General features: G+C 44.6%; 6 protein-coding genes across 6 annotated transcripts; 3 read left to right on the forward strand and 3 right to left on the reverse strand.

Annotated features, from left to right (window-relative positions):
* Positions 1-390: 390 nt before the first annotated feature.
* On the forward strand, positions 391-1,472 carry V1513DRAFT_448052 (ubiquitin-conjugating enzyme/RWD-like protein). The gene is made up of 5 exons (XM_066898477.1): positions 391-470; positions 569-707; positions 782-907; positions 960-1,039; positions 1,094-1,472. Exons 1-5 carry the CDS (start codon positions 457-459, stop codon positions 1,152-1,154), a joined length of 420 nt encoding a protein of 139 aa, XP_066752535.1. The 5' UTR covers positions 391-456; the 3' UTR covers positions 1,155-1,472.
* Positions 1,407-3,650, reverse strand: V1513DRAFT_448057 (BRCA1-associated protein 2-domain-containing protein). Its single transcript, XM_066898478.1, has 2 exons — positions 1,729-3,650; positions 1,407-1,676 (listed from the first exon to the last, which is right to left on the reverse strand). The coding sequence occupies exons 1-2, from the start codon at positions 3,468-3,470 to the stop codon at positions 1,550-1,552; spliced, it is 1,869 nt and encodes a 622-aa protein (XP_066752536.1). The 5' UTR covers positions 3,471-3,650; the 3' UTR covers positions 1,407-1,549.
* On the forward strand, positions 3,614-4,874 carry V1513DRAFT_448058 (uncharacterized protein). Its single transcript, XM_066898479.1, has 4 exons — positions 3,614-3,899; positions 3,957-4,184; positions 4,243-4,330; positions 4,380-4,874. Exons 2-4 carry the CDS (start codon positions 4,076-4,078, stop codon positions 4,522-4,524), a joined length of 342 nt encoding a protein of 113 aa, XP_066752537.1. The 5' UTR covers positions 3,614-3,899; positions 3,957-4,075; the 3' UTR covers positions 4,525-4,874.
* On the reverse strand, positions 4,787-7,767 carry V1513DRAFT_402241 (V-type ATPase, V0 complex, 116kDa subunit family). Its single transcript, XM_066895523.1, has 4 exons — positions 7,631-7,767; positions 7,475-7,575; positions 7,091-7,405; positions 4,787-7,036 (listed from the first exon to the last, which is right to left on the reverse strand). Exons 1-4 carry the CDS (start codon positions 7,650-7,652, stop codon positions 4,979-4,981), a joined length of 2,496 nt encoding a protein of 831 aa, XP_066752538.1. The 5' UTR covers positions 7,653-7,767; the 3' UTR covers positions 4,787-4,978.
* Positions 7,768-7,981: 214 nt separating this feature from the next.
* V1513DRAFT_448071 (uncharacterized protein) lies at positions 7,982-11,491 on the forward strand. Its single transcript, XM_066898480.1, has 7 exons — positions 7,982-8,834; positions 8,883-8,993; positions 9,043-9,445; positions 9,556-9,662; positions 9,717-10,010; positions 10,065-10,981; positions 11,048-11,491. The coding sequence occupies exons 1-7, from the start codon at positions 8,325-8,327 to the stop codon at positions 11,268-11,270; spliced, it is 2,565 nt and encodes an 854-aa protein (XP_066752539.1). The 5' UTR covers positions 7,982-8,324; the 3' UTR covers positions 11,271-11,491.
* Positions 11,275-12,556, reverse strand: V1513DRAFT_417139 (uncharacterized protein). Its single transcript, XM_066895861.1, has 5 exons — positions 12,403-12,556; positions 12,217-12,330; positions 11,790-12,167; positions 11,599-11,739; positions 11,275-11,545 (listed from the first exon to the last, which is right to left on the reverse strand). Exons 1-5 carry the CDS (start codon positions 12,478-12,480, stop codon positions 11,441-11,443), a joined length of 816 nt encoding a protein of 271 aa, XP_066752540.1. The 5' UTR covers positions 12,481-12,556; the 3' UTR covers positions 11,275-11,440.
* Positions 12,557-12,580: the final 24 nt, after the last annotated feature.

The raw sequence follows: 12,580 nt of genomic DNA on the forward strand, positions 1-12,580 counted from the left end.
TGGTCTATTTAGACTTCCTTGCAGTAGGCTGAGCCACGCAATGTCTGTAGTCGGAACACTTGTAGCTTAAAGACAGTAGCTGTGAACCGCTAAACTTCCGAGTCGTATCCTAAGCTATTTTCGGTGCATAATTAGTGTCAAGACAGATATAGTAATGGTTGCAAAGCGGTCAGTTGAGCCACTATGGTAAACGGAAGGCCCTGAAACAGTCTACTCTTCGAGCTCAGTCTCTTCACGGGTAGAGCCGCTTGCAACCATCAAGTCAAGCCACACGCCGAGGCGCAAGTGAATCAGTCATATGCATATGTGGCTACTATTGGAAAGCCTTACCGCGATTGAGTGCATATCCGTGCAAACGAGACGAAATTCAGCCCTCCTTTGCAGCCGACCACACTCATCATCGTATTCCCGTGTGAGTCGACTGATCTCGATAGCATTAATCCCAACCATTAAGTTATGAGTGCTAAAATGTGAGTCTTTTATATGATATTTGAGCCTGATTTCCTGTGTGATGACCGTTTTTGTTACCCAAATTGTTTCCTGCTGACGGGTATTATTAAAATGCTAGACCCCGCAATTTTCGACTTCTAGAGGAACTAGAGAAGGGTGAGAAGGGTCTCGGTGCTGAGGCCTGCTCATATGGTCTTACAGATGGCGACGACATTACAATGTCTGAGTGGAACGGAACAATTTTGGGGCCACCTCATGTGAGTACTCTCAATATCAGGAGTTATACCTGTTCAAAGGTAAATAGCAATGAATGTCACTAATGTGAATATAGAGTGTGCACGAGAATCGAATCTATAGCTTGAAGCTGCACTGTGGACCAAATTATCCTGATGCTCCCCCGATTGTTCAGTTTCTTTCAAAGGTCAATCTTCCATGTGTCAGCCAGGTGGATGGCAAAGTACGAGATATCTTTAAATTTTCGTTCGTACCTTGCTAACCGCAACGCTTAGGTTGATCCATCGAAGCTTGCCTGTCTTGCACAATGGAGACGGGATTATAACATGGAAACTGTTTTGTTAGAGATCCGGAGGTAAGAGAGAGGTATCCTATTTATTCCAGATTTTGTGGTTAACGGAAGTCCTAGGGAAATGGCTACGGGATCGAACAGAAAGCTCCCTCAGCCTCCGGAGGGCACGACTTATTAGTTGTTAGATAGTTCACAATAAGCATAAATCTAAAGATAAAACGCAAAAAAAAAATGAAAATGGTGGAAAGCATGGTACGACAAAAGAAGTTAGAAACGCTTGACATTTTCATGTCGCATCCTAGAAGGCATATTTCAACGGATTGGTATGATCGTCGTTTGTCTGCGATATACATAATTTTAGTTTAATTTACTATTTCATGGTTTGTTTTGCGTCAGTGACTAGATGAGTCAGCACGATGACATCCGTAATACCCCTCCTGATAAACCAATGTAACATTATTAGCTTATAATACAGAGCCCAAAACCTCGCCTGCACAAGTCTAAACTTAGAAACCATAACTCCACGACAAGAATGTCCTAATCCCACATGCATTTACAGTCTACAACGCTCATTCATTTCTTCATGCGACCCTTTTTCTTTTTCGACGAAGGACTTTCTCCCACAGACACCGTTCCTTGTTGGACTTCCTCTTCCATACCTTGGAACTTCTGCTGAGCATCCAGATAAAGCATGACATCCCTACATGCGAACGTTAGCCATACTGTGATTACTTGTCTCGCGACATACTAACCGTAGCTGATCTTTGAGCTCTTCGATCTCTTTCTCCTTTTGTGCCTTTTCCTGTATAAGGAATTCGAGTTTCTTCAGCATACTCTCATTCATACTCTTTTCGTCTCGCCACTCTTTCTCGAGCTTCTTAGATACGGCCTGTAACGCCTCTGATTTTCGCTTCATCTTCTCATGCTCCAGTTCCAGGCTGGGAACTATTCCCTTCAATTCGTCATTCTCCATTTTGGCTCTGCTAAGTTTAGCTTGAGCTTCAGCCGCGTCGCGCTCGGCTTTTTCGGCTTTCTCTAAGGCCGCCGAAGCCTTATCCGCAGCAGCTGCAATCTTATCTTCAAAATATGCACGTTGAGACTCTAGCTGAGATGTGAGTAGGTATGTGTACTCCATGCCAATAGAGTCAAGCTTCTCCCTGGGAACACAATCTCCGCTAGAGTGCTCGTCTCGGCTATTGCCACCAGTATGGTCACCAGATGATGCCGCTAAGGAAGGAAGCTCAACTAACTTCCCGTCGGACTGATTTTGTACCAATCTGTGAACATATCCATCACTGGCATAATCCCATACCCGTTGCGACTCAAGATCCATAGCATACACATGGTCAGAATCCATGTAGTGCTGGAATGCGTGAGCTTCGTCGTATCGTCCACAGCCAATATTACCGCAAATAAGACAAATCCACAGATTCTGTACAGCTCCACAGGCACTGCACTGATTAGGCTCACTCAACTGAGATTGATGGTCCTTTTTCTGAGAATACCGGCAGACAGGGCAACTATTGTCACCCCATTTACTCAAACACTGGCAGTGAAATGTGTGCTGGCATATGATAGTGAGGAGCCCTGTAACGCTTGAATCCATTCGCTCCAGGCATACTGGACAAGTCGGAAGTTCACGTAACGCTCGCGTTGGAGGTGGTGTGGGTTTAGTCAGCACCGATGGGCCCGCCACAGACGTAGCGCGATTGCGACTCTTGTTCTCGGAAGCTATTTGATGTTCTGCTAGAGGTGTGAATTCATCATCAAGAAGATATGGAAATTCTGGAAATGTCGATTTATGAAATCGGATTGAATTTACGTAAACAACATGGCAAGTCTCGGGCTCCATTGAATTGAACATCTTGCAATTGTAGTCCCGATAGAATATGTCGGCATGTAACTTTTCTCTAAATTTCATAAGCACCATGTACCTATTAGGAGCTGAACTTCTCAACATTCGAAAATGTGAAATCGTGTCTCTGCAGTCTTTGCCGACGAAGCCCAGCAGATCGGAAGCAGTCATATATCCAGGCACAGCTAGGATTGCCAATACTGGAGTCTCTGAATTCTCGACGTCGGCTTGATGATGAGAAACAATATCTGTATTTTCCTCTTCGCCATCTCGGTATAAGTGGATTACGCCACTGCCTATGAACCTTGCCCGCGGAGATTGTGGAACCGTGGCCCGATTCACTTTCTTCGTTTCACTGCCAGACATTGCGGAATCGTGGTTGACAACAGCTGAACTACCATCCGCCCCTTCAAGATCAATTGCAAGTACTTCGATTCGACCAAATCTTTGGTCAAATTTCGTAAATAGCTGGATTAAGGTTTCACTTGGGGCTTCAGAAGTATCGGAATCGGCAGATGTCGTAACTTCACCGACGCAATTAGTAAAAAGATCGTGCGATTCGATGACTGCGTTCACCCACTTGTCGGAACCAATTGATCCAGGTAAAAGATCAAAAACTATATGAAATCGAAAAGGCATAGAGATATTTCTCGCGCCAGCTGCAGCTAACGGACCAATATTTTTGTGTCCTCTCTACTCGCGGGTGGTGCTGTAGGTGTTCAATACCCTACCCCACAAAAGAAACTATGACCTAATACCGCGACGTGTATGTCTCAAACGCGTCATTTGTGAGCTGCATATCGCTGGTGTAATTGCGGGTTTATGTACCGCGAATGAATCGCGGATGTTATTCAATCTCTCGCGTCCTTTGTCACAGCAGAATACATCAACCACGGAGGTATAAGAGTTCGAATGTACTCGGCAACCAGCGGTATAAATCATCAAACTGTCAGCAAATTAGCTGCTCGGAGGCGGAACCTCTCACCGCCAGCGAACAGCAGAGCCAATCCCACATCTAGACCCCGGAAAGAACTTACAGAAGAGCAGCGGCACGAGATTGAAGAAGCTGTATGTTACATATAACGTATATCCGTGCCATTGTTCTAATAATGGTATTGCTTGTAGTTTCGGCTATTTGATATGGACGGAGATGGTAAAATAGATTATCATGAACTGAAGGCATGACCGAATAAATCTAATGAGTATAGCTGCATGGAACTGACCGTTTATGTTTGTAGGTAGCTATGCGAGCTCTGGGATTTGAGTCAAAAAAATCAGAAGTTCTGGATATATTACGCGAGAATGAACGTGGTGATCCTGGATTTATATCATACGACGCCTTTCTGCGAGTTAGTATGTGGTGCTGCACTTGGGTCTTAGAATCGAGTAGTATTAATAAAATAATTGACAGTGTCAGAGAGGATTGTTGCTCGAGATCCCATCGAGGAGATCAAGAGAGCTTTTGCTCTTTTTGACGAAGACCAGACAGGAAAAATAAGGTTCGTATGTCAAGGAAATACTATGTCGTATGGTTGCTGAAGCATATAGTCTACGAGATTTGCGCAAAATCGCAAAAGAGCTAAATGAAAACCTTGAAGAAGATGAATTAGAAGCAATGATTAATGAGTTCGACTTAGATGGCGACGGAGAGATCAACCTGGAAGAGTTTATTGCTATCTGCAGCGATCACTAAATGCTATTACATTGACAACATATGCGATCATCATGTATTGTTTTGCTTGCATTTGGATATAGCCTAATTCACGTGGGTTGCTGTGTATTTTTATACTCTTCGTTGTATTTTATGTACCATCATGACATGCGCAGGCTTTTAGATCTGCAGACAACTGGTAAGTTATATCAGTGGCAGTATGATTTCATGTGTCATCTTCGTCAGTAGATGTGCTGGGATATGGGAATAGCTGGATAAGTATAACCATTTTAAGTTTAATCCGATGATAATGAATCTAAACACCTTCAAAATTCAGTCAGACAATGAATATTAGAGTAATGAATGGATCGTCTTTCATTGCTCATTGATCTATCTATTATATGCCTTAAATCATAAAACCAGCTCCAAGAACCAAGAGATCTACAAATATTAACACCATTTTTCAACAACCTAATCTAATCCCCTACTCTCTAATTTACTGGGAAGGCTCTTCCAACACAGCCTTAAATGAGAAGGGCATAAAAGGAATACCATCACCAATGAAATGCTTGGACATAGCCTCCACCCAATGCAGACGGAGAGAGTGAAGCATGGCAGACGTGCCCTCCATAACGACCAACACGGCGATGGTAAGAAGGAACCAGGCTCCAAATAGGATGAACGCCATGATAGCGCCAAAACTGCCTTCCATCGAAAATGACCGCTCGAAAGTCATGCTCCACAAGACCGAAGACAACTGAGCATGGGCAAGCGACAAGGCCCAGAGGCGCAGGTACGAAGCAGTATGCGAAACGCAGTTAAGGCAAAACTCAATGGTGTGAATAACCTGATGGATCATAACATCACCGAACTCGAACTCGTGCTCGTGCTCCTTGTGCATTTCCTCCATAACAAGAGGAGTGATGTTCTCTGGCTCCTCATCGAAGGAAAGACGAGCAACTTCTTGCTGTGACAAATTCTCATAACCCTGCTTCTTAATACGATTGTTCTCCCATCGGAGATAGAGAGGCTTCAAAAGCAACAACCACGGAACGCACGCTAGAGCAAGAAGTACAAGACCGACTTGTATGGTCGGCTGTCCCTCGTACAATAGATCCTCAACGTTACCAGGAGACAAGAACATGCCAATGAGAGTGTTCAACAATCCTGGTGGAGGCCTACCAATGCCATACCAGTCAACAGCCCACTTGAAGACGATGATGAATGACAAGTAGCCAAAGATAGAGATCATGAACAAGAATCCAGGAACGAAGTTTCCGAATATATCGATCTTGGACTTGTAGAATCGATAATTGACCAAGGAAAAGAACAGCGAGTAAAGCATGTGGCAGAAGCCCATAACGATAGACAATTTCATCTTGTACGAGTTGTTGAAGATGAGATTGTTATCGGCGCCATGCCAGGTAGGGTCAACACCAAAAGGATAGACGCCAGTCTGGTGGGCCATGATAAGATCGCCCTCGTTCCACGTATAAGGCCACTCCCAACCAGGCTTAAAGAGGGTCATAGACTTGGAGAAGATATCGTTGTACATAACACCCGTGTACATGGAGAAAGCACCCATAAGAAGAATAATATAACGACCAGTAAAGGCCATGTCGAAAATTTCATCCCGCTCAGCCTTCAACAACCGCTTCTCAAAAATAACCATAGCCAGACCGGCGAGGAACATAATAGCACCGTGGCCAAGATCACCGAACATAATCGCGAACATGAACGGGAAGGTGATAATCGCGGGAAGACCAGGGTTGACTTCGCGGTACTGAGAGATACCGTAAGCATCAATGATATTCTGGAATGATTCGGTGAATTTGTTGGTTCGATAGTACGTAGGTGGAGTCTTAGTAGTGTGAAGCTCGTTCAAGATGGAGGGAACCTGGAGACCAGCACGTTCGGTGACATCAGCCAAAGTAGCCTTAACGATTGGAAGATCATCAGTGGCACACCAGCCCTCCGCAATCAAAGACTTGCGACTCTGATCGTAGTTGAACAAATTGAGAGCAGCGTAGATAGCCTTTTCCTTCTTAACAATCACCATCCAGGAAGCAATTTGCTCCGCAATTCCCAGGAGCTCAGTGTAGAGAGTGGACTGAGTGGTAGTAAGAACCTCTTCCACATCACTGATGCCACTGTTGACTTCACGAATTTGCTCACGACGAATATTGGAGTCTTCGTCAACGGAGTAGAGGTCAGCATCGAGAGACTCAGCAATCTTACGGATCTTGCTGAGAATACCGGCACCGTGAGCAAAGACGACGAACACATTCTTCTCAATTGGCTCACCAGTCTTCGGGTCCTTGATAGTTTCAGCAATCTCGGTGCTGTTCAAGAAAAGGTTACCACGCAGGGAACGCCACAAGATACGCTCAAAGGTTCCCATCTTCTCACGCGGAATAACACCAGCTACGAAACCAATGTTCATAACGGAGAAGGCAGTGCCGTTGGACCTATCGCCTTGCTCGACATCATTGTGAAGAAGGGGCGCATTATCATTGTCAAGAGAAGCTCGGAGTCCCTCAGGAACGTTATGGGCCTACTTAAACATTAACTCTGCACTCGACCAAATTCACCACAGGGCTTAACTTACTCTATCGAAGAACGAACCAGCTTCAACCAAGACGTGACGGAGCTCAACAAGCTCGACCTGTTTCTTCAAGAGACGCTCATTCGACTCAATCAACTGATTGACACGCTCCTCAAGATCCTCAGTGCGAATTGCAAGCTCGTCGATCTCGTTGGAGTTAGGAGCAGCAGTAACATCGGCGTATCCAGGAACAGATTTAATCTTGATGCCAGCCTTCTCAATTTGGGAGCTAAAAAAACGAAGCTGTCTCTCGACGTTATCAAGACGACGAATCTCCTTAACGAAAGTACGCTGGAAAGAGTTTACGTCCGCGTTCAACTAGAGCTAGTCAGCGCCATTTTTAAATCACAATGTCAGCAAATCCACTGCAATAATCTTTAAGCGTACATCACGAAACTGAACGGAGCCAAGTTCTCCGAGTGCAGCAACAACCTCGCGACCGACTTCAGTCGCAATGTAGAGCTGCACCAAGGACATCTCCGCAGAGCCTAATCTCGTCAGCAACCAGTACTCGTAAATATGCAAATGAAGAGATGACCATACGGAAAAAAGCTTCCTTTCCCATCTTGCCAATTGATATTGATGAAAAAGGAAATAATGTAGATGAAGTGAAGCTGTAGCTAAGTGAGAAAGGGAGGAGAAAAGCTGTTCTTAGAGAACATAAGGGGACTTAACGTTGCTGCCCCACGCCATTGGTCCAGACAACTTCAGATCCAAGCCCATGACGACGCCCGCGCTGAAAATCATAGTGCTTCCAGTCTGCTGCGAACCCTTGCCCTCAACAGCCAAAATTTTGAATTAACTACCTGCCCTATATTTGTGCAGCCATAACGAATAGGCATTTATGCATTTATCCACGGTAAACGCGCATTTATATGCCGAGAAATGTGGACAACGTAATATAAATCGCTGTGGGTTTTGTAGTCAAGCCCTGGTTAGACGATGGCGATTTGTTCGATTTATTTTATTGTGCAATAAAGTTGCTAATATTGCGCAAAATTGGCATGAATATTTTACGTTATATCCAACTATTCTTGATTTGCTCGTGTATATTGAAGTTTCAGGTTGTACTCATAGGTGGAATAGCGAAAGGCACAGCGTTGTTTGTTTACCGCTCAGCCGTCGTCCCAACAACCATTGCGCGGCTCTAAGGGCCTGTGAACAGTCCACGTTCATACATCATCGGAGGGACATTATACTCCCATAGTAGTAGCCACAGGTTCGCAACATTTTCGCCATGTCGACTAGATCAGTAGATGCTACTGATTCACTTCATGGTAAATTAAACGACATTGAGAATCATTTCTTCGTGGATCGCGAGGCGCCGTTTGTTGCTCCTGACGGCAACGCCCTAAAGCGAACCACTACCGCGCAACCAAATGCAATAGCGACAAACGAGAGATTACAGCGGACTCCTGCCAACCGACATATATTTAAAGACTTGACGAATCAAAGGAGCTCAGCAGGACGACGCGAATTCACCCCGCTGCTCCAAAGTGCTGTCAGAAATAACTCGATGAAGAACGTCGCGTCGGTTGGCATGCCACAAGAGCCCGACATTATCACCAGGTCGCCAGGGCTTCCAGCGAGTGGAGATGATGATGGCGATTTTTCTACAAGCATGGAAGGGTTAACGCGTGCGAGTATTCGGCAACCTGTTCAGCTAGATAGTGAAAATTCCACACCCATACCGCGGCGAGGCGTGCCGGGTACAGACAATATGCTCACCCTCCGCGAGCAGGAAAAGGTATGTCTTTTATGTGCTATCTAAAATTTGATCCTAATCTTGTGATAGGCAATCGATGAGATGCAGAAGGAAAACTTTGGTCTCAAGTTACGAATATTTTTCTTAATGCAGCAATTGAAAGCAACAACACCAGAAGCATTGAGCGGAACCCTGCAACAGGTACTATGATGTCTATAGCTTGGTCTCGAACTTCCGTCTGACTGTTTAGAATGTCGAAATGAAAGCAGAACATGTCGCCATGAAGACCGAGTTATCAAAGTTGAAGAAACAACTCACAGAATCGGAAGCTAAAGTCGCACAACTCACTGCCAATATTGCTGCCGATCTTTCAGCTCAGGAGATTTTGACTGACGATGAGAAAGTTAGGCTAGAACAACTTTTGATGGATAACAAGAAGACCAATGATGAGCTATTTGATGCTCGAATAGAAATTCAGAATCTACAGCAAGAAATGAATGAATACCGTGCTCAATTAGAAGAGTCCGAAGGAGAGAATGCAGAGGTCGAGGAATTGAAAGCAACAATCGAACAACTCGAAGAGGAAATTGATCGACTGAAAGAAGAGAGTCAGTCACTACATGAGGAGCTTGACGTCAAAGACGGGCGGCTGGTATGTTCCATTAAAAACTGAATTCCAATTTAACTAACCGTTGCCGTAGGAGGTAACTCAATGCCTGGAACAGATTTAAAGGCTCTTTATTAACGAAACGGTTATTATTTTAGCAAAAGTTAGAGGCGCTGAAGGATGCAGAGCTGCAGATACAAGAACTTCAGGAGACAATTGACTATCTACATTCAGCAGAAAATGGACAGATGATTAGTGATAAGGTACGTGAGCTTATTCTTGTTGCCACGCTTCTAATATTTCTAACACGAAGACAGAGCAATGTCGACATGGCCGAGCAACAGCGAAATAATAAGGAGGAGGTGGCAGAGATGGAGCAGCGGCTAGAAGATCTCGCAACTGAGTTACAGAAAGCGCAAGCTGATGCCGCCGACTACAAAAAGAAAGCCGACAGGGCAATCAGTGACTTCCAGGAACTCTTAAATGGTGGCCATGAGGACCCACTAGAGTTGGCTCAATCAGACAGGCTCAAAAGCGAGGTGAAGTCTTTAGGTGCAAAGAATGATCTTCTCGAAGAAGAGCTAAAACAAATCCGGAACTCACGAAAATTGGTAAGTTATTCTAGTGGTTCATTTTGTCGCAGCAATTAAGACGTCGTACTGCAGGAACAGGCGTATAAAGCGGAGATTGACAACGCCAACCAGCAAATAGAGAGCCTACAATTGACTGTTAATCAGCTTAAAAGTGTCAATGAGTTTGGCGTTGACAAGTCAAATATGCAGGAGCTCCAGCAATCGCTTCAGCTATCACACACTAAAGCCGCATCACTTGAGAAGCAGGTCAGAGACCAAGACGCCGAGATCGCCGAATTGACATTAAAGCTCAAAGAAACAGAATCAGAAGGCACGAGCAGAGCCAGGGCTGAAAATGACATGCTGAAGACATATCAAATGCAAGTCGATGACGAGGCAGAACTGAAAGAAGATGCGCAGCGGAAAGCTGATACACTGTCGAAAAAGAATATCGCTTTAAACAAGGAGATGCAAGTGCTTCAGAGAGAGCTGCGAGAGAAAGATACTGAACTTGCAACTCTGCAATCACAACTGAAGGCTAATGCCGCCAAGTCCATTAAGAACGATCGCGATAAGATCAAGGCTCAGCTGAAGGCTTCCCAGATAGAGTTGGAAACATTTAAGGAGCAAGCCACAATTTTGCAGAATGATCTGCACGCTGCTATTAAAAAACTAGAGCATGAACGCGATGACATTCGGGAAAAGCATCATGCCACCAAAAAGGAGTTAGAATCCAGCAAAAGCAGCTTCAAAATGACCTTGGAGACGCTGTCGAGCCGGAGTGCAAAGAAGGACCAGGCCTTGCAAGCTCTTGTTCACTCACAGAATCAAGTCATCAGTTTAGAGCGTGAAATTTCTAAACTCGCCAAGCAGCATAAGGGCGAGTTGAAGGGTTTAGCGATGCAAATACAGTATCTACGAGCTAAGGGTGACCGCGAACGTGGCTTCAGAGCTGATTCGGCATTCCTGAAGAGATTTTTTTTGTTGCAGATTAGCAGTTTTGAGTCTTGGTGTGTACTCTATCCCCTGTTTCGTTCACCGTTGACCTTGATGCTAACCTGACCTCTTGCTTGTAGTAACAAGGCGAGCTTGTACATGTTGGAGCAAATGGGTATTTATCCCGAGAAGAAGTATCACAACAAGCGGCCAACTCTAAAAGCCGTTGTTCATATGATGATAGCGGCGATAAGGATGCGAAATCTGAGAAATGAATGGATAGTTCAGCAAAAAACGAAGGGAGTGTTGGCAATGTCGCTGCAAAATCTGAAATGTGAGAGAAACATACACGAATTTAGATGATGATGTGGTTGAACCGGAGTTGAGATTGCATGTATATGCGAGCAATGCAGGGGTTGGTTTTTGGAATGGCACGCCGGGCGTGAGTGACGTTTTGTTTCTTCTTAATTTGTATTTGTATTGCATTTGTACCCTGTATCATATTAATCCTAGACGCATTGTAATATCTGCATTCATTCATCATTCACGCTCCTGTTTGCTTTAGATTCAAAAATCTGTTGAAGATTGAAACGCTTTTGAGTCTCAAAGTCTTTCACAACACTTATACCAATGATATTCTGCGTGTCTTAATTAGTGTCTCATAAGTAGCCGAGTCGTTAAAATTTGGTACCTTAAAACATTCAACATGAACTAAGCGGTCATAATCTTTCAAGTCAACTTTGTGAGGTGGTCCGACAGCAAGGGCTAGCTCATGGATGATCTGATCTCGATTTAAGGTTGTATGATTCCGGATGGTGGTGCGGATCGCAAACTGTGTTGGTATTAACGGCATTAATGCAGCAACAAATATCTCCTACAAACCTTATAGGGCTGCTGATTCGGTGCGTGAAAATGCGGTGCCAACACCTTTTTGGCCAAGTGCTTCAGGTCCTCCGCAGTGGCAGATGCGGTAAGCGACACGGGAGACAGCCTTAACGTATGTCTTGTCGTCTTCATTCCTGATTTCAAAGCATTCTCGCATATATTGTGCACAAATTCGGGTGGATCAATTGGTTTCCTGGTGCGGAAGAATATAACACATTCGCAATCAATGTTGACTGGCGTGAACAACTTGCGGTCCTCTGATTTCTTCAATGATTCCAATTCTTTGTTGATCGACGCCTCGATATCGTCCTCCTCGTTGTCGTCGGAATTATTTTCAATTACTTCTTTGGCCAAGTCATATTGTTTCTCGGCCTCCTGGAGCATATGTGAGCAACAGACACTCAAGTTGGACCCTCTGGCATACCTCGTTGAACAAGTCTATTAGCTCCTGCGTGCACTGCTTCTCATGATTCCTATTACACGTCGCAAATATTCCTGCCACGCCAGGATGTATGGTAGACGTGGCAGATTTCCAATACTAGCTTCATATTAGAATCAACCGACCTCACACATACAACCTTGTCTGGCAATATTAACTTCAATAACTCACTCTGATCTTCTTAGCCTTGCCTGCGCTCTCTTTTGCACCATTGTTATTCGTCCGCTTTTGACCTCTCTTGTCACTCATTTTTCAGGAAATTGGCAGGCTCTGCGGTACAATGTATTTAAATTAACAGCTTGATGTAGGCTGCGCCAACGGTACGACTATGCTTTTTTGAGAGATCCCG

The sequence above is a fragment of the Lipomyces chichibuensis genome (genome assembly GCF_038497645.1).
Source record: "Lipomyces chichibuensis strain CBS 12929 unplaced genomic scaffold V1513scaffold_25, whole genome shotgun sequence".
In the NCBI taxonomy this organism is placed as follows: Eukaryota; Fungi; Ascomycota; class Lipomycetes; order Lipomycetales; family Lipomycetaceae; genus Lipomyces; species Lipomyces chichibuensis.